The sequence below is a fragment of the Bombina bombina genome, chromosome 1 (genome assembly GCF_027579735.1).
Source record: "Bombina bombina isolate aBomBom1 chromosome 1, aBomBom1.pri, whole genome shotgun sequence".
Classification (NCBI taxonomy): Eukaryota; Metazoa; Chordata; class Amphibia; order Anura; family Bombinatoridae; genus Bombina; species Bombina bombina.
In genome coordinates this window covers 1,059,645,638-1,059,671,814 of record NC_069499.1, presented here as the reverse complement: position 1 = coordinate 1,059,671,814, position 26,177 = coordinate 1,059,645,638, and the positions used below count along the sequence as shown (strand labels likewise).

Here is a 26,177-nt window from a genome sequence, read left to right as displayed (position 1 = left end):
TACATATTTCTACAAATATCTGACAGTATTTTGGTACAATATCTATGTATCTATCTATCTATATACATAAATGTATGTTTATATATAAGTACAGATATAAACATACATATAAATGAATATATATTTATAAATACTTAGAACATATCCTGCCATGTGCAGAAGACTGAAATGTGAAAAAATACACAGTATAAAACTTTATTAAATATGAATATTGCATTAATATGCTTTTACATGTTTTCTTCTCCTTAACTGCAAAAGGGTCCAAAGCACACACACACACACACATATATATATATATATATACTGTATATGTCTATATATGTATTTATATGTGTATATACAGTATGTGTGTAAATACATATATAAACATATAAATACATATGTATACACATATAATATGTATATATATATATATATTATACATACATACATATACATCTTTAGACATGTATATATATATGTATCTGTATGTTAAAGCCCTTTGTCTGCTTTTTTTTTCTCTAACACCTGAGACCTTATATCTTTGGGCCCTTATAACTTTTTTGTTCAATTTTTTTTTGGAAATATGTTTATTAGATAGTGTTTTTATGACTGTAACTGTACTTTGTAATGTAATTATTCTAGCGTAAATTGTGATTGCGCTCAAGCTAACGCATTTACTTTCAACTTGTAATACGTGTGGTAAACCCGACATGAGCAAACACCCACCATAAACCCCAGCAAACACTGGTCATACCCAATTTCTCCTATAACTGACACCTAGACACAACCAGTCATACCCCTGACCACTTAGTCTTGTACGAGTAGTGCTTAGCTGTGCTAAATAGCATGAGCACAAAAATATCCTGATATGGGAATAATTGTAAAAGCCTAAACACAGTTTTACTAAATAATCAGTGTAAAATATGCAAAGTTCTTGTGCTGAAAAATACATTTGGTTTTATGCTTGTGGAGATGTGTCACTGCCAACCAACAGAGCTGTGGGAGACCCCCTTATCAACCACTGAGAAATCTGTCTGGAGGAGTTGTGCACAAGCAAGTACTTCCTTTCAGTTTAAAAATCAGTTCACACAGCTTTAACTTAAAGTGAAAGTAAATCCTAGCATTGTACAAAAGCTAGGATTGACTATTGAAACAAATAAAGGGGACTTTCATTCATGAAGTATAAGATACATCATGTAGAAAGCTTCTTTATTTGTTTCAATCGATCGCCGTTCTTGGCTGCTACAGCTAAAAAAATTGTATGCTAAGAGGTGACGTTTTCAGCTTTTAGCCAATAGCCGTGCGGTAAATCCGGCTTGGCGCCCATGGGAGCCGGATTTACTGCACGGCTATTGGCTTAGAGGTAAAAACGTCACCTCTTAGCAAAAAAATTTTTTAGCCGTGGGCTGCTGTAGCAGCTAAGAACGGCGATCGATTAAAACAAATAAAGGAGCTTTCTACATTTAGTATCTTATACTTCATGAATGAAAGTCCCCTTTATTTGTTTCAATAGTCAATCCTAGCATTTGTAAAACGCTAGGATTTACTTTCACTTTAAAGGGACAGTATACACAAATTTTCACTTAACTGCATGTAATAGACACTACTGTAAAGAAGAATATGCACAGATGCTGATCTAAAAATCCAGTGTAAAACCTTTTAAAAACTTGCTCCCAATTTAACAGTTAATAAAATAAGCCTGGGACATCCACTGAAAGGGGTTAATAGCAGAACCTTCCCACCTCCCCTGCATATAAAAAGACGCATTATACAAAGTCTGAAGTCTGTATACATCGTATACAACTAAAACGGTAATTAGCTAGGAGTCTGAAAATCAGCAGCTATTTAAAGATAAGCAAAACTATACATTTTTACAAAAACACACCCAGATTGGCTATATAAATGGATCATCTACAAAACATTTATGCAAATAACAATCTAGTGTATAAAGTCCCTTTAACATTGTCTTATATCTAGTTTCAGCACGTTTGACTAAAGCTTTTTCACATGTGCAATACATATTTCTGTGAAACAAAGCTGAACGGCGTTCGCAAACTTCGCACACTAATGACACATCAATGACGTCACCACAACAGACCACTCACCTTCATGTGACAGTTTACCTTGCCCTCCTGTCAAACTCTCAGGCCCCGCCCTCTCCGCTTCCCAAACTTATGAGACCTTTGGATGCCAGCATGGAAATGGGCGTGGCTAAGCGAGTCATCTGACAGCTTCCAAGATGGCGGCGCAGTGCTGACTTCCTGATGGGGTTGCATACGGCTATCCTTTTGATCCATCTGAAGCTGTCTCATTCATCAGTAGTGCAAGGGAAGGGGGCAAGTAGAGAGCAGCTGCTGGCGTGACATGCAGAACAGAGAAGAAGGGAACAAGACAAAAACTATGTTTCTGTCACGGGCTCTAGAGAAAATCCTGGCTGATAAGGATGTGAAGCGGGCCCAGAATTCCCAGCTTAAGAAGGCTTGCGAAGTGGCCCTGGGTAAGGCTGAATGTAATGTTTGGCTTTAAAGCGCCATAGTAATTATACTGATCAAGAGATGTTCTACTCGATCAATTATGTCATTATGATTAGATTGCAAGGTATTCACTATTCAAAATACACAGCTGCTTTAGCAGGACACATTTAGATTAAGATACGTATTCATTTGTATGACGTGTAGAATACACTGTGCCTTTATATTTATCCTGTATAGTGATAAAATATTTTATTGAAAGCATTTTAATAGTATTATAAAATGTCCTGAAAAGTAATAATATATTTGTAATAAAAACATCTCATTGTATTATTGCTGCTCATAAAATAGGTATATTTTCTGAAAAATATAATTGAGAAATAAGGGTAATAAAAAAAATCCTGTGTCATGGTTTTGTGGGTGAGATTTATCATGCATGATTGAAGTCTGTAAGAGTAAATTCAAGAGATGTAATCTTTACTTGGCTGCCAGAGTAACCTACTGCATTTTGTAGCTATGTAATCATTTTAGATGGGTCTACACTATCATCTACCTAAACCGAAAAAGGTGATCCAGCTTTAGGTGAATATTTGTTTTTGAAAATGTATTTAGTTCGTGGATACAGGCGTACCTCACTTTATTGAGCTTCCCAGATATTGCTTCATTACTGAAAGTGCCCTTTATTTGTTCCAATGGTAAATCCTAGCGTTTCTCAAATGCTAGGATTTACCATTACTTTTAATACACATGTATACAAATATTACAACTCGCTAAAGGTTTAGTTAATGGTTTGCTTTTTTTTTTAGCAATAAAGTGTTTTTTTAATTAAGATATGTACACTGTTTTTTAGACACTTAACCTTTTAACGCCGTTATGCCGTTCTATTCCGTCATATTTACACTGGGCTTTAAAGCCGTTATGACGGAATAGAACGTCATATCAAACGGCTGTCCTGAAGCCTTCTGCGCTTCAAGGACTTGATCGCGGTCTGGAGGGCGTTCCTAGGGTTGTAGGGACGCCCCCCAGATGCGATCCAATAATTGAAATCTCGCGATCGTATGCACGATCGCGTAGTTTCAATTTGTCTACATCGGAACAGGTGTTCCGATGTAGACACTTTAACCCTGTCACGAAAGGGTTAATAGACTACAGTATAGTGTAAACATAACTTTTATATTCACTGGTAAACCAAAACATTTGTGTGACTCGCTTTATTGCAGTGGTCTGTGAGGTATTACCTGTTGTCTTGAAGAAAGCTGTTGTGTTCTGGTGAATGGTTAAAATACTCTACACTGCTTTAAAGGGAAATTGTAATAATGCATAAATAGTAATTAATCAATTCAATTCTATAATTGGACGCATATTTTTGTTATTGTTGTGGGTTGCTTCTTTGTATTACAAATGTAAAGTTACCTGTTTTCCTGCCCATTCCACACTGCATCTCCTTTTTTTTTTTTTTATTCTTTTAGTACATAATAAAACTAGTTATTTTAAAATGTTAGTATGTTTAAAGGGAAAGTAAAGTCAAATTTAAACTTTTATGATTCAAATAGAACATGCAGTTTAAACAACTTTCAATTTACTTCTATCATCCTAATTTGCTTTGTTTTCTTGGTATCCTTTGTTAAAAGCATACCTAGATAGGCTCAAGAGCGGCAATACACAATTCGGAGCTAGCTTCTGATTGGTAGCCGCATATATTCCTCTTGTTCTTGGCTCGCCAGATGTGGTCAGCTATCTCCTGGAAGTGCATTACTGCTCCTTCAGCAAAGTACACTAAGAGAATGAAGTTTTTTTAAATTTTATTTTCTATCTGAATCATGAAAGAAAAAAAAAAAGGGACAGAAAACCCCAAAAATTTCTTTCATGATTTGGTTAGAACATACATTTTAAAGTTTCTAATTTAGTTCTATTATCAAATCTCCTTTATTATTTTGTTATCCTTTGCTTAAGGAACATCATTGCACTACTGACAGCTAGCTGAACACATCTAGTTAGCCAATCACAAGAGACAAATGTGGCTCACCAATCAGCAGCTAGCGCCCACTAGTTTAGGACATGTGCATATTCTTTTTCAACAAGGGATACCTAGAGAAAGAAGCATATTTGAAAATAGAAGTGCATTTAAGTGTCTTAAAATTACATGCTCTATCTGAATCCTGCAAGTTTAATTTTGGCTTTCCTATCCCTTTTAATGATGTTCTAGTATGTGTAGTGCTTTACAAAGATTTCATTTTTTTTATAACGATCTGTAATGATTTTTTATTTTTGCTTTGTTTTATAAAGATAAACGGAATGTTAAGTACATAGTATATCCTAATGTATATTTTTAAAACGGAACACTAGACACTTAGTAATGGCTGTTAAACATGCTTGTTTTCTTTGTGTGTAGGCGGAACTCTTGATAAGAGATTTACTTGATACGGTAACAACTGCAAAATAAATTGTCCCATTGGCAATTGTTGTGGAAACTGTCACAACTTCATCTTTTAAAAGCATTAAATTCAAGCGTTGCCTTAGGCTTCTTTGCCATGACATCATAAAAAAAAATGCTGTGTACTGTATGCACCATTGATTTCTACTGATAATCTATTATGTGAGCTAGTTGTCAACATCTTCCTATTGTAGGTATAATAAAAGTATTTTATTTTTTCTCTCTCATGTACAAAGGACAAGTTTCTAATTCATATGTTTTGTAAGTTTCTAGAGTAGTAAAAAAAATGACTACTGTATTGATTTACTTGGATTGACCATTATACTAGTTCTACTGGTTTATCAAGCTGTGCACTCCTGTTGAGTAAGTTTTTGTGTGTGTGTGTGCTTTCCAGGTAATAAAAGAGCCCTACGTATTCTTCAGGCTGTAGAAAAAGAAAATTGTGAACAAATGTGAAAGTACAATTAAGTCCTACTTTTTTTTGTAAAATGTTTTTCCATGATAAGGGAAGGTTTGGATGTTATCTATTACAGTTAAAGAGGAAAAAATGCAGAAATAAAGTGCTCTATTCCATTAGCTATTTTTATTTTGAAACACATTCTGGTCTCTCTAGTCAGTTAAGCTCATCTGCTACTCCAGCATGGTCAGCCAATCAAAGGCTGTTTGCACACCAGTGTTCTCCCCACGACCTTTTTAGCAGGTGTACCATCTGACTAAATTTGTAGCCAATATTAAGCTAAAATTAGCCAATATATACAATGTTTAATTTTTATTGCACAAATTATCATTAAAACGTTTATGTTAAATTTTGCAATTAATGTGTGCTTTGGATAGCTGAAAATAATATTAGAAAATATTACTCTGCCCCCACCCAGCTACTTCAAAATGCTACCCAGCTGGCAAATATTCTGTGGTGAACACTGCACAAGTATTTTCTAGTCATCTGCCATATTCTTGTTTGGATTTTAACAGGAGTATAACATTTTATGTGCTCAAGCCTTTAGCAGTCATTACACACGTGGTGCCCGATGATTAAAATCTCACAAGCATGGAAAGAAATCACACAATATATTTTTGAGCATTATATTGCAATGCATTTGTCTCACCTTCACAGCCAGTACCTTGCATAGCTAGATAAACAGCTCTCGGTTAAATGTTGCCTTTCTAAAATAATTTGAGAGGCGTTTTGAATGATCTCACCTGAGTGCAGAGCTTTAGATCATCAGGCCCATAGTAAGAGAAGGGAATTTATATAGAAATAAGATGGTCAAGCAGATAGCATTTATTTTTTGTGCTAGAATTTCCCTTTAAACATATTACTTGCAGCCCATCATCTACTACCTAAATATTCATTTTGAAAAATTTCATTTTTATTATTGTTTAACCCCTTAGTGACCAGAGCACTTTTCCATTTTCTGTCCGTTTGGGACCAAGGCTATTTTTACATTTTTGCGGTGTTTGTGTTTAGCTGTAATTTTCTTCTTACTCATTTACTGTACCCACACATATTATATACCGTTTTTCTCGCCATTAAATGGACTTTCTAAAGATACCATTATTTTCATCATATCTTATAATTTACTATAAAAAAAATGATAAAATATGAGGAAAAATGGAAAAAAACACACTTTTTCTAACTTTGACCCCCAAAATCTGTTACATATCTAAAACCACCAAAAAACACCCATGCTAAATAGTTTCTAAATTTTGTCCTGAGTTTAGAAATACCCAATGTTTACATGTTCTTTGCTTTTTTTGCAAGTTATAGGGCCATAAATACAAGTAGCACTTTGCTATTTCCAAACCATGTTTTTCCAAAATTAGCGCTAGTCACATTTAGAACACTGATATCTTTCAGGAATATCTGAATATCCCTTGACATTTATATATTTTTTTTTAGTAGACATCCCAAAGTATTGATCTAGGCCAATTTTGGTATATTTCATGCCACCATTTCACCGCCAAATGCGATCAAATACAAAAAATTGTTCACTTTTTCACAAATTTTTTCACAAACTTTAGGTTTCTCACTGAAATTATTTACAAACAACTTGTGCAATTATGGCATAAATGGTTGTAAATTCTTCTCTGGGATCCCCTTTGTTCATAAATAGCACACATATATGGCTTTGGCGTTGCTTTTTGGTAATTAGAAGGCCGCTAAATGCCACTGCGCACCACAAGTGTATCATGCCCAGCAGTTAAGGGGTTAATTAGGGAGCTTTTAGGGAACTTGTAGGGTTAATTTTAGCTTTAGTGTAGTGTAGTAGACAACCCCAAGTATTGATCTAGGCACATTTTGGTATATTTCATGCCACCATTTCACCGCCAAATGCGATCAAATTAAAAAAAACGTAAAATTTTTCACAATTTTAGGCTTCTCACTGAAATCATTTACAAACAGCTTGTGCAATTATGGCACAAATGGTTGTAAATGCTTGTCTGGGATCCCCTTTGTTCAGAAATAGCAGACATATATGACTTTGGCGTTGCTTTCTGGTAATTAGAAGGCCACTAAATCCTGTTGCGCCTCACACGTGTATTATGGCTAGCAGTGAAAGGGTTAATTAGGGAGTTTGTAGTGAGCTTGCAGGGTTAATTTTAGCTTTAGTGTAGAGATCAGCCTCCCATCTGACACATCCCACCCCCTGATCCCTCCCAAACAGCTCCCTTCCCTCCCCCACCCCACAATTGTCCCCGCCATCTTAAGTACTGGCAGAAAGTCTGCCAGTACTAAAATAAAAGGGTTTTAAAAAAAAAATTAAAATTTTTTTTAGCATATTTACATATGCTACTGTGTAGGATCCCCCCCTTAGCCCCCAACCTCCCTGATCCCCCCCAAAACCGCTCTCTAACCCTCCCCTCTGCCTTATTGGGGGCCATCTTGGGTACTGGCAGCTGTCTGCCAGTACCCAGTTTACAATAAAAAGTGTTTTTTTTTCTCTTTTTTTTTTTTCTGTAGTGTAGCTTCCCCCCCCCCCCCACCCAGACACCCCCCCCACCCAGACAAACCCCCACCACTTTGATGATTATTTTATTTTTCGATTTTTTTAATCTTTTTTATTTGCACATTTTCTGCAGTGTAGCGGTTCCCACCCGCTCCCTCCCCGTGCACGCGCCCGCCCCCACCCTCCCGTGCACGCGCGCGCGCCCGTGCGCGCCCCCAGCCACCCCCGCCCACGATCCCGCCCCCCTTCACTTCCACAGGGCCATCGATGGCCGCCACCCGCCTCCCGGTCCGGCTCCCACCCACCAACGCAGGTAGCCACCGATCTCCGGTGCAGAGAGGGCCACAGAGTGGCTCTCTCTGCACCGGATTACTTAAAAAGGTTATTGCAGGATGCCTCCATATCGAGGCATCACTGCAATAACCGGAAAGCAGCTGGAAGCGAGCAGGATCGCTTCCAGCTGCTTTCCACACTGAGGACGTGCAGGGTACGTTCTCAGGCATTAACTGCCTTTTTTCTGAGGACGTACCCTGCACGTCCTCAGTCGTTAAGGGGTTAATTGGCAGATTCTCTTTGTATTTGTGTTCCTGGTGATTGAAGCCCTCTACATGTACAGTATAGCCTCAGTCAGCCAATGTCTATGCCCCTGGGGGCACTCTGATAAAGGAGAAACTTCCTAAGGCTGTATCAATCTGGCCTACGAATAACCTAAGATAGAAGACTGGATTTACTGCTTCAGAAACCGGTTGTTTTCATTTAACGTGTGAAATTAAACCATGCATATTTTTAAATGGGGCATTTTGGCAGTAGATGACTGGATAGGAAGCAATACATTATACCTTTACGGCTTTTCTTTCTTCATTATTTCATGCTTGTTCTTTTCTCTGTTTTAAGCTATATAGTTTAATGTATGGGAACGGAGAACAGGTGGTATAACCTTTTGTCGCCTATATTAAGTTTTGTACAAAGAACAGGGACACCTGATTTTAGCTGTCATGTAATTGTTCTTGTTTGTTTATGATACACAGACATTTTCTTTATTTCATCTAAAAGAGAGTCATTTAAAAATCTATTAGTTTTTTTTTATTTTTTAAAGGGATATTTAACATTAAGTGAATGCTAGATATGATTTATTCAAAGCAAAGATTAGCCTGAGAATATGTAGATTTAAAAAAAAAAAAAAAAATGTAAGTGTAAAGGTTTACTTTCTAAAAAGTAGTTTCTAAAGTAATCTTATCCTCTAGCTCCCAATAGTGCATTGCTTCGCTTCTGCTGAGGATAATTAGAAACATACATAAAACAGGCAATAAGAGTGTGCAAACAAGGCTGTGTGAAATATAGGAATGCTAAGTAACTAATAGGGTTTCCACTTAGGCTTTGTTGCACACTCTCTTTTATTGCTGGTTTTATATCTAATAGGGCTGTGCGATATGAAAAAAAAAATCATACTTTTTTAATGAAATATTGCAATTTTATTAAAATATTTGTTAAAGATACATTTTACATTAAAAAAATCATTTAACTGCTCAAAACAGCGGCTTATTCCCTTTTGCAATTTGCACTGCAGACGGAATAGGCCAGAAAAAAGAGCCCTGCTAGTCCGCCACCTTCAATGTCTGTGCACACCTCAGGACTGAAGCCAAACCAGTAGAATGATGGCGGTAGCATTGTTTAGATAAAAAATTGCAGCTTCATATCGCAGTTAGTTGCATCATGTGATTGAGAAAACCAAAAAGTAAAATGTCGGGAAAATGGGACAAAATAAATATTGAAAGCATATTGCAACGTTTATTTTTAGTACACGTGATTAAACATTTTATTTTACAATCTCAAACTGTTTATTGTATCCTTTAAAGGAATATGAAACTCCAAAAAATATTTTGTGATTCAGGCAGAGCATACAATTTAAAAAAGTTTCTTCTATTAAAAATTGTGCTTCATTCCCATGATATTCTTTGTTGAAGAGATACCTAGGTTGGTGTCTGGAACACTACATGGCAGGAAATAGTGTTGTCATCTAGAGCTCTTGCAAATGGATACAATTCATGCTCCTTAGCTTACGTCCCTGATTCTTCAAAAAAAGATATCAAGAGAGCGAAGAGAATTTGATAATAGAAGTAAATGATAAAGTTGTTTAAAAAAGTGCCTGCTCTATAAGAATCATGAAAGAAAAATAGGGGCTTTATGTCTCTTTAAGTTTTTTTTGGCTTTGACATATATGCACATAATGCTTTGTGCGATTCTTTAGATATTTTCCCTCCTACAAGAAGCTGCTTCATTACAATCACAAAGTCTATCACCATATACCCTTGTACAAGGCAAGTCAAAAGACTTATTGGCAGGCTTGTTGTTTGAATAAGCATTACTGTGTTTACTTTAGCTGCCCTTTGCATTTTTATATACTCCAGTGGCTCTGAACCTTGCCCATATAATAGCACACTTCAGTGAAACCTAAATCCTAGGTGTAAAACATCCTCTCCTGCAACACGCTCTATTACAGCTAAGGGGTTAACAAATTCAGTTAAACTGATATAACAAAACTTCATGTTTACGTTCTTTTACTATAACAACACTCTTGCTTAAGAGGTTTGTAACGTAACCCTACTGCATAAAATAAGCTAAAAACAGCTCAGAGCGTATTAATATTTTAAATCCATCTTAACATCTACTTTTAACTCTTCATAGCCCTCAATCTTGTGTGTGCTGCAGGTTAAGACTAATGCAGGTTATTCAGTTGTATTTGTAATTATCTTAAACGAATATATTCTTTGCACAAATAACTAAATTAAGAAATTATTCAGGGAATAAAAGTGCAGAGCACAAACGAGAAGTGCAAATGGCAAAGTTAGCTTGGGGAAGATCTGAGGTTGCTGGTGCATGAATATTTACATATCATTTACAGCAAATATGAAGCATACGAATTAATATCAAGAATCATTTTGATAATTAAGAAATTCTGTGCCTTTGCTGTGACACACTTGGTTGGACTAGTGAATCATGGCAGTTAGTTTGATTGTGTTTGTTTGCATTACATACTGTATATTGGCTGCTGAAAGGGTTGGTAGGTCTGTAATGTGGTCAGACTCGATTAGCCTTTTTTTTTCTTATTTGTTCAAATCTTTCTTTTTTTATGTTTCAAGTAAGTTTTGTTTCTGTGTCTAATCTCTAGTTTTTAAAGGTACAGGGGAAAACAAGTTTTCAAATACACACAGAGAAACAATCCTGCCCTTTTTACCAACTGGGAGTAGTTTCTTTTAGCCCAATTATGCTTTTCACAGAGGGAACAAGTATTCAGTCTTATATATGAAAAGCTTACAGTTGAGGGCTAGATTACAAGTGGAGCGCAAAATATCACTTTCGCAAGTGTGTTATTTGCGCTCCACTTAGTAATACCAGTGCACATTTGTTGCAAGTTCGCATTCGCATTGCACGGAAGCTTTGGGCTCACAAGAGCGCACTTCCATAGGCTCCAATGGGAGCCTCGTTCTTTTGCCGTGAGACACAACATGAAAACCTAGTGCAGCAAAGGGGGCAAGTCGCACCGCTATGGGCAGCAAATGTTAAATATGTATAAGAATATATATACATATGTGTGTTTATGTGTAAATACACATATTCACACACAAATATATAGGTATATAAGCATATACATATATTTTACAGGGAACACACAGTTCCCCATAAATCGCAATGTAAAGGTACTTTTCACCCCACACCCGCCAACTTTAACCTTTAAAAACTGCTTGTTACATTTTTTTTAAATAAAATTTATTTAGGGGCACTTTTGGAAAATTAACCAGAGAGCTGATCTCTAGTTAATTTTCAAAGCACTAATGTAATGGCTGGTTATTCATCACGTCCGTAAAAGCGTGAATTTGCCCATTTACGGGCACGCGATAAATTAGTGCTCCACTTGTAATTTAGCCCTAAGTGTTTAAATGCTTTGCTGTGCTTCCCACTATCATTTAGAAATCCCAAATATTAACAAGAACTGCACTATACAGTTAACATTTTATTTGTTTTTTTTGTGAGACATTCTTTTGTTTAAAAAAAAAACAAAAAAACTCTTACTTCTGCAGATCATTTTAATTCTGAAACAAAATTCCCTTATTTTACTATGTGTTTGGTCCTTTTTGAAAATGTTAAAGGGACACTGAACCCACATTTTTTCTTTTATGATTCAGATAGAGCATGCAGTTTTAAGCAACTTTCTAATTTACTCCTATTGGTATCTTTATTTGAAAAGCAAGAATGTAAGTTTAGATGCCGGCCCATTTTTGGTGAACAACCTGGGTTGTTCTTGCTTATTTGTGGATAAATTCACCCACCAATAAAAAAGTGCAGTCCATGGTTCTTAACCAAAAATTGTCTGGCTCCTTAACTTAGATGCCTTCTTTTTCAAATAAAGATAGCAAGAGGACGAAGAAAAATTGATAATAGGAGTAAATTAGAAAGTTGCTTAAAATTGCATGCTCTATCTGAATCACAAAAGAAAAAAATATGGTTCAGTGTCCCTTTAAAGATGTAAAGTGTAAACCGAAAATTCTCTGTGGTTAAACATATAGTTAGCCCCAGAGCAGCAATGCACTACTGGGAGCTGGCTTAACATATCTGTTGAACCAGCTGAGGACATTCCAGTTACTGGAGCATACGTGTGTATGTATGTTTCTCATTTGCTTACCAGCTTTAGCCTCAACTAGAATGGCACTGCACTACAACACTGACTATGTATTTAGCCCCTTTGGTAAGGAAATTGTTAAAAAAAAACGCTGTAACTAAAGTTTACTGTAGTGGGGAAAAGTAGTTTAAGAGGACAAAGGTGAGTGAAGATGGAGAACAGATGTGTTATGTGTTAAAATTGTTAATACAGAACAGACTGTCAGATACTGATACCAAGGTAGTCGTGGCTCCTATAATTCCTTTCCTGGCACCAAACATTTTGGATTCTTTTATGGCTTATGTTATTCTTGGTGGCACTAAGAAGAATGAATTGCTGCTCAAGATGATGATGTTGGCTGTCCTTTGCTATCACTGTTTAGTAGAAATTATGTGTGAAGAAGTAAACGCCACTATTAAATCTTATTGAATGTAGCAGGAAATAATGTGTGCAGAGCTCTCATTTCCTTACTAAATGAACCATGTATGATGTCAGAACAAGTTTTTTGTGTTGACTCTCTCTAGTGATAGTAAAACATGGCTAGCACAGCCCCCTCCTGCACATATGGACCTAGCAGACACTATCGCCTGCAGAGTGTCAGAGGTCACTCTGTGGGGGACACTGTTCATATCCGGAGGAAGGAGGTGCCACTGAGTAGGTTTATAGATTTAGTATAATTTTTAGACCATTAAAGGGAAATGGAAGTCAAAATTTAAACTCTTGAGATTCTGATATAGGGTCTATCTATCCAGGGCTTTTTTTGTGGGGTACTCACTGTATCTGTCTATAAAATACTTTTATCATGAACCATACGTCTCTTTATTATCTTTTATTGAAACAACTAATTTTCACGAGAAAATACTGAGGTAGCCTCAAGAGTGTTCATCTGTCTTGTTAATGTGTCTTTTTTTTATGTATGTTGTGCTCTAGACCAGGGGTGCCCACATTTTTTTGTGTTGGGGTCTACTTTTTCAAATGACCAGCTCAACGAGACCTACCCACTAAAAATGGACCCGCTCCTAAGCCTACATTCTTGCTTTTTTAAATAAAGATACCAAGAGAATGAAGAAAAATTGATGATAGGAGTAAATTAAAAAAGTTGTTTAAAATTGCATGTTCTATATCTGAATCATGAAAAAAATGTGTTTAATATCCCTTTTAAGCATGATTTAGCAACACATGGAAGTGCAAAAGCATAAAGATACAACATATTAATCCTGACGACAAAAGTATCACTGACTTTAATTCGGGTTAACAGGAGCAACCCCTTGTGCCATGTTACAAAACGCTGCATTCAAATTACTGCCACTGACCCCCTTTACTTTTGCGCCATGGGCTTGGCCTGATATGACCCAGTGAGGCTTACACAAATACATTTCAATAGCGCGCCATGCAGACCATTTCTTACCGGGTCAACACGTTCATTTGCCAGACGTCAATCAGACTTATTCCTTTAGTATAGCATAGCAGCCTCTGCCTTTACTTTTTTCTATCTATTCACGCTTACCCTCCTAACTATACTATGCCGTCATATCCATTGGGATAGTACTCACTCAACCATGCTTTTAATAGGCCAATTGTATTGTCGTTCAAAAATCATCTACATTGATTGGTTGAAATTGATGTCCCTCAAGATCCAATCCTGTACCACTTTTCGTATCCGACCATCAGACTGTTAAATGACCTGCTCCTTCAGACAATGCGGTAGATGAAGCGGTATCCCTAGCAACCATACTCTACTCACTCCCCAGTGTTGAGATCGTGTAACTCGACCACATCGGCCGCGATCTACCATCAGCGCCTTCGGGATCTACTGGAAGATCCCAATCTACCTATTGGTACCTCGGTACGCTCTTGTAACATTTCAACATCTATTTATACTGTCGTGGTAAGTTGTTTTTATGCCTCCTGACTGTTGGGGCTGCAGTTTGACATAAATTTCCGCAAACCTTAAAAAGGAGAAGATGATTTATCCAACATAGGAACATCAATTTAACAGAATATACAAAAAGCGCATACAAAAATTGTGAAGCATTTTTAAATACCCCCTATTAAATTCATGATTTAGACTAAGCATGTAAATAAAAAAAGCAAGCATATCTACAAAGGCTTAGGAGAGTACAGGTTTTAAATCCTTATGGCAGCAGTGTTTACAAAAATGTTTGCTGCAATTTTTCAAACGCTGCTGTTGAATAGTGCTCAAGACAAAAATATACATATCCTAAGTCTACTTAGGTATACACATCAAACAAAAGATACCAAGAATTCACAGTAAATATGATAATAAAAGTGAATTGGATCTTTTTCTTTAATTCATGCTTTCAGTAAATCGTGAAAGTTTAAATTTGTATTGTGCATTAAAGTGATTGTAAACTATTGTAGTTTAATATACTGTACAATATATAAAATTATTTATATAAACAGGGGCACTTTAATTTATTAAAATATTTGAAGACGCTTCCTTTGTAAAATATTTAGTGATAATGAACATCGCACTATTTCTCCACCCGCATTTCTCATACTTAATTTTTGTCTTATATACTGGATATTAAACTACAATAGTTTAGAATCACTTTTAATTGGGAAAAAAAGTAAATAGTTCACTTTCACATGTGATATCTCTCGCAGCATAGAACCACTTAAACTGTCAAGGCATCACTAAAAATGTTTTAACACAGTCTAAAAAAAATTACACAGAGAAAAAGCCGTCTGTGTTAATGGGACACTGAACCCATATTTTTTCTTTCATAATTCAGAAAGAGCATGACATTTTAAGCAACTTTCTAATTTACGCCTATTATCAATTTTTCTTTGTTCTCTTACTATCTTTATTTTAAAAGCAGGAATGTAAATCTTAGTAGCCAGCCTATTTTAGGTTCAGCACCATGGATAGCGCTTGCTTATTGGAGGCTTATATCTACCCACCAATTAGCATGTATAACCCAGGTTCTCAACCAAAAATGGGCCGACTATGCATCACATTCCTGCTTTTTAAATAAAGATAGCAAGAGAACGATCAAAAATTGATTATAGGAGTAAATTAGAAAGTTGCTTAAAAGTGCATGCTCTATCTGAATCATTTAAAGAAAAAAATGGGTTCAGTGTCCCTTTAAACAGTCTACACAAACATGTACAAAGGAGAAAACATGAGAAAAAAAATCAAAAAAATGAAGACAAACTTGTCAGCTTTGTTTTTGTGAGGCACGACCATGAGACAAGATATCACACACGGGCAATTGTCTTACTAAATCCCACATGCTGAGTCACGGTTTAAATGAAAAATCCTGACCATGTTGTGAGCGCCTCAGAACAGTGATTTTAAACCCCTTTTTCACATCTGTAAGCTACTGTTCTATACAACTAAACTACTTTTTAATATAACAGACGTGCAAATATTTTTAAAAAAATTACACAAATTTAGAGATTCCATTTCGCAAACTTGTTTCCAAAGTGTTGTGGTTGTATTTGTTTTTCCACATTTCTAGGGGTTCGCGTTTATCTGAGTTATCATGTAGGCATGTGCATTCAGAGGATACGGATGCTTCCGACTGCGGAAGAAGGTGACCACTTGCAGATTTTCGCTCTTTTTGGAGCCGGATTTCTGCTTGTGAAAGTGCAACATGCTAAGATCTCTGCAGTTCCAGATCTTAGTGTGTTAAACCTTCACAAGCAGAAATCAGTCTTCGAAAAGATCTGAACACCGCCAGCAGCCGCCTTCCAAATTTAGTGGCATCCGAAACCTCCAAATGCACATGCCTAATATTTATTGGCCATTTAACACAATTTTATATGGTAATAACAGCAACACTAGTTGGATAGAAAAGATAGGGTAAATAAACCTTAAAGGGACATTTGTACACTAGATTTTTCTTTGCATAAATGTTTTGTAGATGATCCATTTATATAGCCAATCTGGTAATATTTTTATAAAAATGTATAGTTTTGCTTATTTTTAAGAACATTGTGCTGGTTTTCAGACTCCTAACCAAGCCCCATAGTTTGATGTATACACGCGTGTACAGACTCCTGCAGGCTCCTGTTTGTTATCTGTCTTTTTTTTCATATGCAGGGAAGGGGGGAGGTGGGGAGTGTCTGCACTTTTTGTTTACCCAGCCCTTTTCAGTGGGTGTCACAGACTAACCTAATCAACAGTGCTAAACTGGGAGCTTATAAGTAGGTTTTTTAAAATGTTTTATACTGGATTTTTTTTTAGATCAGCATCAGTGCATATTCTTCTTTATAGTAGTGTCTATTACATGCAGTTAAATGAAAATTAGTGTATACTGTCCCTTTAATGAATTTTGAACATTGACTCGCCTTAACAAGGACCCTCGGCAACCTAACAAGCATCTGGGAATTTAGCCCAACTTATCAATAATGTTTTCTTTTAAATAGGATGTCAAGCACCTGGGTTTACCCAGTGATGCATTTGTGGCAACAAAGTGTTAAAACGTTAAAAGATGTGTCATAATTTTTGAAAGAGTCAGGGCTATTTAGTACCCTGGAGTTTTATGAACTCACATACTTGAAATAAAATCTGTCCTCAGGATCTGCGTCACCTGATTGGTGTCACTGGGAAAGCTTATGAGTTCCACATGCTGTTGCTTACACAATAGTTGCCAATAGTTACTTTTTTTATTCCTTAAAGGGACACTGACCCCAATTTTTTCTTCTCGTGATTCAGATAGAGCATGTAATTTTAAGCAACTTTATAATTTACTCCTACTATCAATTTTTCTTCGTTCTCTTGCTATCTTTATTTTAAAAGCAGGAATGTAAATCTTAGCAGCCAGCCCATTTTAGGTTCAGCACCATGGATAGCACTTGTTTAATAGAGGCTTACATTTACCCACCAATAAATGTAATAAAGATATTAGAGACCAAATATCAAGACTGCCTATAAAAAGAATAATAAAGTAAAATATTAGTAAATATAGTTACCCTTTTTAAACCCTTAACCCAATACGACGTATATAGACTGCATGCGGTGCGAAGCCCATCGTACTGTATAACGTATTTTATATACGTCACAGCTTCAGGAAGCTATGGCAGTCACTTTACAGCCGGGACTGCTGTTCCTGAGTTGCAGGCAATCTGTCCTCGTAAGGTAGCAGAGCATGATCGGTGCTTCGTTACCAACTGAGTGCAGACTGCTATATCGTTAGACAGTGACACGGTCTGTAACGATCTCCTTCAGTGCTGGTAGGAGGTGCAGAGGCAGAAAGGAGAGGGAGGGAGTGTGAGTGGCCCTACACTGCAGAAATACAGTTTGGAACAGAGAGGGAGGTAAGGGACGCTACACTACAGAAAGAAAAAAAATTAGGGTGGGGGGTCCACTACACTACAGAAAAAAATGTATGTGTGGGGGGGGGGGGAGCTGTTTGGGAGGGATCAGGGAGGTGGGAGGGACTAATTAACCCCTTAACTGCCAGGAATTTTAGAAGTATGGTGTGCGGCTGCAATTAGCAGGCTTTCTAATTACCGAAAAGCAATGGCAAAGTCATGCATATTTCTACCACTTCTGAACAAAGGGGACCCCAGAGAAACTTTAACATACATTTGTGTTATAACTGCACAAGCTGTGTGCAAATAATTTCAGTGAGAAACACAAAGTTAGTGAAAAGTAATTTTATTTTTATTTTTTTCTTCCATTTTTTTTTATGGTCCCATTTGGCGGCGAAACAGTGACATGAAATATACCAAAAGCGGCCTAGCTCAATACCTTGGGTTGTCGACTAAAAAAATATATATATATATTGGTAATCCTGAAAACTTGGCCTGTTGGGGAGGGAGGCCTGAGGACAGGTTTGAAAACCAGTGATATAGAGTGATAGCAAATAATGCTAAAAATTCTTAAGTATTTTGGGCAAGTTTTTTGCTGGAATTCCTGGTAGTTCAGGGGTTAAATGGTAATTTGAAGAAACAACTCTGATATTTTGGATCATTTTATTATTGCACTTTTACTTGCAAATAACACTGCTTTTAACCCATGGAAGTGTTTTAAACACATAGTTAAAGTCAGCTCCAGAGCAGCGATTCTTTACTGGGAGCTAGCTGAACACATCTGGTGAGCCAGTGACTATAGACCAATGTGTGTAGCCACCAATCGCCAGCTCTAGTTCCCAGTATTGCTGCTGCTGAGGATATGTTTCAATTCTTCATGCATCAAAAGCCAAGAGAGCGAAGTACATTTTATAACAGAAGTTAATGTAAAAATGTCATTAAATTACTTGCTTTATCTGAATCATAAAAGTTTACTTTGACTTTCATGCCTGAGTTCTTTATAAATTGTGGGCACCAGGGACCCATTGCTCTTCGTTTCAGGCTCCTAAAGTATTTGATTATTCTACACGTCCTATGGGCCCCATATATTAAGCTGTGGGGCCTCTGCGTTATTAGGCTTGTGCCCGAGTTAATCCATTGGATCAGGATGATTGACAGCAGGGCGGCATTGCACAGGTGCAATTATAAATGCATGCATTTTAGGGTGCTCGCTTGATGCGATGCTGGGCAGACGAGCTTCATGAGGGGGAACCTTGTCTACCCCACATATGATGAATGAATAGAGCCCCCTCTCTTTATTGTCTGGCACCTAAACAAAAAGGTGGCTGGCTCCTCACTGTTTTTTATATTTCAAATAAACCTGCACTATAAAATTTGCAGTATAATTAAACCTGTTTAATTCTCTTGCGAAAATAAATGAAAGAAACTATTCAAACGATAAATAACCCCAAAAAAATCATTTGAAAATTGTTTGTCTAGAATAATATTAGAAAAGGTAAAAAAAAAAGAGTCATGGAATCAGTAACCCTGCCTTGTGAATCCGTTCTACTGCTATTGTTTCAGAACCCAATGCATGAATGATTTCTGTATCCTATGAAAGTATCAGGTGTGTAAGGCGGTTGAATGATTTTATGACTGTTGGTTCTTCCCCGGCAGCTTTGTAGTCTTTTATATGTACTGATGCTGGTGAGGTTTCATCATTAACAATGTATCATAAGTAACCCACGCCTCTCCCATGTTTGCCCTGTGATAGGTGTGCATTACACACCTGGTGTGCTAGTCAGTATGTCATTCTGATCAGAAGACTGTCTCTCTTGTACTTTGACACTTTTTGGTTAAGTTTTTTTTTTCTTCCTCCAAGAGTTGGGATCTGATGTTCTTAAAGGGACAGAAAACCCCACAATTTTGTTTCATGATTTGGATAGAACATACAATTTCAAACAACTTTACAATTTACTTTTATTAAATTTGCTTTATGATCTTGTTATCCATTGTTGAAGGAACAGCATTGCAGTACTGGCAGCTAGCTGAGCACATCTAGTCACCCAATCGCAAGAGACAACTGTGTGCAGGCACCAATCAGCAGCTAGCTTCCACTAGTGTAGGATTTGTGCGTATTCTTTTTAAACGAGGGATACTAATAGAACAAAGCACATTTTGAAAATAGAAGTACATTTAAAAGTCTTTTAAAATAACATGATCTGTTTTAATCATGCAAGTTTAATTTTGACTTTCCTATCCCTTTAAGGGTGTATGTTTTATTCTACTTCCTGAAAAAGTCAAAGTGAAGCGTATGTTTTATAATTAATAAATAGTTAAACAGACATTTCATTCAAAACAATTGTATCTTACATATTAAACAGTAGCAGTTACTATAAAAATATTTTGCATTAAAGGGATAGTCAACACCCGACATAACAGGATCCCATATTTTGTAAACCCAATTGAAGATCCGCCTGTACCGCATCCCTTAATTATTACCTTTGTACTCGTCCTAGTAATCGTTCACGTTATATTTAGTATTCAGCGTGAAATATGGCCGCCTAACTCCTCCTCTTCATCCTTCTTCCCCATCTCTGTGCCAGTTCAGGCACGTTCATGTAAGTATTGATGACGCTTATCATATGTCATCACGCATGTGCATTTGTGGTAGCAGTCAGAAATCATACTTAGAAATTGGACTTAAATATAGAATCCGGCTGAAACATATTTGCGAAATAAAGTTCCGCTTTTTGGTTCCTATGCAATCGCGCATGCGCAACACTCCGTGAACGAGTTTGGAATTTCTGACCGAGGATTGCATTCTGAATGATGGATGCTTTAAAAAAGAAGGTAGCTATGTAACGGTGGAGTCAATTAGGCGGCCATATTTCGATCAGATTAACTCGTGTATCGTGGATGATTACTCGTAGAAGGAAGTAGGTAAGACAGAAGGGATGCCGGGATCTTTGTTTGGGTTTACAAAATATGGGATCCTGTTATGTCGGGTGTTGACTGTCCCTTTAAAGGGTCATTAAACCCACATTTTTTCTTTCATGATTTAGAAAGAGTATGCAATTTTAAACAACTTTCTAATTTACTTCTATTATCTAATTTGCTTCATTCTCTTGATTTCCTTTGCCGAAAAGCTTATCTCGATAGGCTCAGTAGCTGCTGATTGGTGGCTGCACACAGATGCTTTGTGTGATTGGCTCACCCATGTGCATTGCTATTTCTTCGAACATATGTATAGTAGACCGAGCGCTAGTATTTTACAGCCTTAAGCTCACTAGCAATAGTCCCCTAGTGGACTCGAGAAGTGACTATAATTGTGTGATATAGTGAGTGCTGGGAAGCTTAAAAGGACTGTGAGAGTATGGATGTTTAAAAAATGCAATATATTTATTACAGTCAAATAAAATATACAGTATAATACATACAGATTAAAAAACTTCTTAAGATCTTCCTAAAATCTCCATGGATCCATGAGATAGAAATTAAAAGATATAGTGTTATCTATATCTGTTTAGCTAAAAATGCCCTACTATTGGAACCAGTGTTACGTTAGCTCCAATAACAGTCTAAGATCATAATATTATGTGATCTTTAAAATGTAATTTGAGCACAGATATTTACATACAGCAATCTGGAGTATAATAACCAGAAATTAGCGTGATATAATATAAACTGTACAAATGCAATATAAAAGTGTGAGTGATACAAATTCAATACACATACAATACAATAGTGTGGGATAAATGCAATTGTAGTACCAGTAAGGTGACCGGATAGATCCGGTATTTTATATAAAGAAATAATGATGAAAAAAATGTCTCTCGAATGATCTCTAAAAAATGTCTCTTTGGAAAATCACAGTGTTCAGAAAAATAGTGTTCCACAAAAAATAAGTTAGTGTGTGTAAAAAATCCTAGATGATTAACTCCAAATGAAAACTCTTCCCAAAAACTTCCAAAAATAACTCCAATAACTGTGGTGAACGTGAGATATAATTAGAAAAAAGTGAAAAAAATGCAAAAAGGAAAAAAATACAATGATGTGGCGGATAGGTCCAAAATCCTCCTCCTAAATCTGTGGGAAAATAAAGTACAATAGTGTAATAACGCTTAGATGCAGTATAATGGAATCAGAAATGTGCTCACCAGTATGTTAACGCGTTTCGGCCCTCCTAGGCCTTTCTCAAGAAAAAATAAATATATTGCATTTTTTAAACATCCATACTCTCACAGTCCTTTTAAGCTTCCCAGCGCTCACTATATCACACAATCATTGCTATTTCTTCAACAAGGGATATCTAACGAGAAAGAAGAAAATTAGATACAGTAATAGAAGTAAATTGGAATATTGTTTAAAATTGTATTCTCTACCTGAATCATGAAAGAAAATGTTTGGGTTTAGTGTCCCTTTAATTTTTAAAGTTGCCTGTTTTAATTGATAATGAAATAAATAAGAATTGTATTATTAGTAATATTTTTTATTGTTATTATTGCTGTTATTTCTTGCCAATGAAACAGTTGGGGAGCTATATCCTAATGGTAGTTTAATAAGTGTCTGTAACACGTAAAACAAAACTGTTTAATGTTAGCTGGTATACTAAATATCTACAGCTCTTATATAGTTTTTATTTTCTTGAAAAGGTATATTTTAGAAGAAGATATGGGCTCACACTGGCGGTCTGCTTTTGCCACCAGTGATGCAGCATCAGCTAGAATTTTTAACATTGCACAAGAACTCTCTTGTGCAGACCTATCCCTGTTCCATCCAACTTGTCTGATCAGTCCCTTGTGATTTTAATCCACCACCTCTGAGCCTGCACCACAATAGAATCTATGAATGCAGCTTAATAAATGAGCCCCTTAGTGGAACTGACACTATTTGTATTAAATAGAATAAGGTGCTGCTGTTGGAACTTTTTACTTAATCAATGTAGACAGTTGATATCCTTTGTTAAAGAAGCACTTCCTTCTGGGAGCTAGCTAAATGCAATGGTTGAGCCAATAACATGAGGCGAATATGTGCAGCCACCAATTAGCAGCTCATGAGCCTACATAGGTATCCTTTTCAACAAATGATGCAAATAGAATAAAAGACATTAGATAAAAGAAGCAATTTGGAAAGTTGTTTAAAATCACATGCTCTTTTTGAATCATGAAAGAAAAAAGTGTTTCATGCCCCTTTTTAACATTTTATTGTATAATCTCAGTGTTTCCCACTGAACTGCAGCCAATTATTTTTTAATTCTAACGCACAAACTATCTCAATATTTGAGACATCTACTGATTTGATTGGTCGACGAAAAATAACATGCTATAATTTTTTAGAGCATATCATTTTAAGACTATGGACCCTTCACTCAGGGGTTAAACACACATTAGAAGTACTGCTTGGGACCTGCAGAGCACATCTGAGTCATGCGACTAGTACTGCTGATTGGGTCAGCTGCGTTTTCCGTTTGGGACTAGCAGTGCTCTGCAGGTCCTGAGCTGTACAAAAACATTGCTTACCTCACACAAAAAAATAAAAAATCTTTGATTTGTGAAGAGCCATCACTCATACCTTGAGCACATCCACTTCATGTTAATTCATACTCACTGGTTGTAATACTCCCATAACTAATGGTGGACATTGACACCACATAAACATAAAAAAGAAATGTGTGTTTTTTCTTTCTTTCCCCCTTAGTACAGAAACAGTCATTAGATAAAACAACTCCCCCCTCCACTCACACAAAAAAATGGTAATTCATTATTAAAAATATATATATATTTCCTTCTTAATATAAGGAGAGTCCACGGCATCATTCCTTACTGTTGGGAAATATTGAACCTGTCCACCAGGAGATGGCAAAGACACCCCAGCCAAAGGCTTAAATACCTCTCCCACTTCCCTCATCCCCCAGTCATTCTTTGCCTTTCGTCACAGGAGGATGGCAGAGAAGTGTCAGAAGATTCAGAGTAGTTCCTTAGGAAAGGTATCTGCCCTTCGATATGGGACTGGAGTTTTAAGTAGTCTTGTCAGCCTCTCAGTGAGAGCATTGACGAAAGTTAGAGTCTGGAGATGCAGGGAGAGTCTTTCTGCAAACTCATCCAGACTACCTGCTAACGGCTCCTAAACAATCAGTGTTGACGAGTTTCACTGCCTGCTTGTTATCTCACTCAAGTCCATGTCAGGAGCGATGCTACAAGACTGTCACACTTGAGAGGCTGTGTTTCTGTTCCACAGCATGGATTCTGGTAAGATCATTTAAATTTTTACATATGTTGAAAACGCTAGAATAATGGGTTAATATCTCCTGAGGGGGATTATTGAACAGTGGGGATTAATCAAATGTGTGATGCTTTTGATTTTATGCTGCTTTATGTGTGAGATTTATTGGGCTCATAGACTGTACGTTATATGGCGGGAACACACAGGTTTTTACTTTCACTTTGAACGCTGAGCAGCTTGTAGCTTGGTGCCTTTTTCCTCATAGCAGGGGCAGACCAGGCTTGCGCACCATATGACCTGGAGTGGTCTCGCTTTCAATTCCTCTTTCCTGACCGAACTGGCTGTCGGAGAAGATGCTTTCTCCTACATTGGTGTGTCCGGTCCACGGCTTCATCCTTACTTGTGGGATATTCTCATTCCCTACAGGAAATGGCAAAGAGAGCACACAGCAAAAGCTGTCCATATAGCCCCCCCTCTGGCTCCGCCCCCCAGTCATTCTCTTTGCCGCTCTGAACAAGTAGCATCTCCACGGGGATGGTAAAGAGTATGTGGTGTTAGTTGTAGTTTTATTTCTTCTATCAAGAGTTTGTTATTTTAAAATAGTGCCGGTTTGTACTATTTACTCTACAACAGAAAGTGATGAATATTTCTGTTAAAAGAGGAGTATGATTTTAGCACCAGTAACTAAAATCCATTGCGGTTCCCACGCAGGACTGTTGAAACCAGAGAACTTCAGTTGGGGGGAACAGTTTGCAGGCTTATCTGCTTCAGGTATGATCAGTCACTTTTCTAACAAGACCTAGTAATGCTAGAAGACTGTCAGTTTTCCCTTATGAGATAGGTAAGCCATTTTCTTAGACTCAGTAACAGAATTAAAGCTTATAAATTGGGCTCTATGCTGGTTGACACTTTTTTGGGCTAAATCGATTAACTTTTATCATATTTATATGGCATTTGGAGTGTTTTGCAAACTTTGAAACACTTTTGGGAACGTTTATTTGCGCCTGGCAGTTGTTTAGGCGCCTAATCTTGTCAGAAAGGCCCCTTCACTCTGGAATGCAGAGGGAGGAGGCCTCATTTTCGCGCCTCAGTTGCGCAGTTACTTTCTCCAGGCAGTGCACGCAGCTTCACGTGAGAGGGTCCAGTGGCTTAGAAAAGGACTCAGAGAGGCTTATTACTGTGGTGAATAACCCCTAAAGGAAGGTAAAAGCCGCAGCAAAGTCTGTGGCAGGGACTGTAGTGTGTTTAAAACGGTCAATTGTGATTATTAGCTCCGGTTTGCTCATTTAAGGGTTAAGAGACTTGAAATTTGGTGTGCAATACTTTCAAAGCATTAAAACACTGGGGTATAAATTTCATAAAGATCGGATATTTCTTTGATAGTTTTTCGATCATTCAGAAATAAAGTGTGCTCTTTTTATTATTTAAAGAGACAGTAACGGTTTTGTTTAAAATTGTTTTTATTGCATTCAAAGCCTGCCTAAGTCTGTCTAACATGTCTGTACCTTCAGATAGCATATGTTCTGTGTGTATGGAGGCCAAGGTGGTTCCCCCATTAAATGTATGTGCGAATTGTGCCATGGCGTCCAAACAAAGTAAGGACAGTACTGTCACATTTAATAATGTTGCCCAAGATGATTGTTTAAATGAAGGTAGTGGGGATAGTTCATCATCCTCTCCTTCTGTGTCAACACCAGCTTTGCCCGCGCAGGCGATACCTAGTATATCTAGCGCGCCAATGCTTGTTACTATGCAGCAATTAACAGCAGTAATGGATAATTCTCTAGCAGCTCTTTTATCCAAACTGCCAGCATTTCCTAGAAAGCGTGATTGCTCAGTTTTAAATACAGAGGATGAGCAAGTAGGCGCTGACGATAATTTATCTGTTATACCCTCACATCAATCTGAGTTGGCAGTGAGGGAGGGTCTGTCTGAGGGAGAAATTTCTGACTCAGGAAAAATTTCTCAGCAGGCAGAACCTGATATCGTGGCATTTAAATTTAAGCTAGAACATCTCCGCGCTCTGCTTAAGGAGGTGCTAGCTACCCTTGATGATTGTGATACTTTGGTGATTCCAGAGAAGTTGTGCAAAATGGACAAATTCTTAGAGGTCCCAGTGCACGCCGATGCTTTTCCGATACCCAAGAGGGTTGCGGACATAGTTACTAAGGAGTGGGAGAAGCCAGGTGTACCTTTTG

At 37.1% G+C, this 26,177-nt stretch overlaps 1 protein-coding gene across 1 annotated transcript in view; it reads left to right on the top strand.

The window, feature by feature from the left end:
• The first annotated feature begins 2,195 nt into the window (after positions 1 to 2,195).
• The window catches only part of ARFGEF2 (ADP ribosylation factor guanine nucleotide exchange factor 2), a 471,542-nt gene continuing 447,560 nt past the window's right edge, over positions 2,196 to 26,177 (top strand). Inside the window, exon 1 of the mRNA XM_053716931.1 lies at positions 2,196 to 2,479. Coding sequence (XP_053572906.1) covers positions 2,347 to 2,479 — 133 coding nt within the window. The 5' untranslated portion in view covers positions 2,196 to 2,346. The remainder of the gene's footprint in view (positions 2,480 to 26,177) is intronic.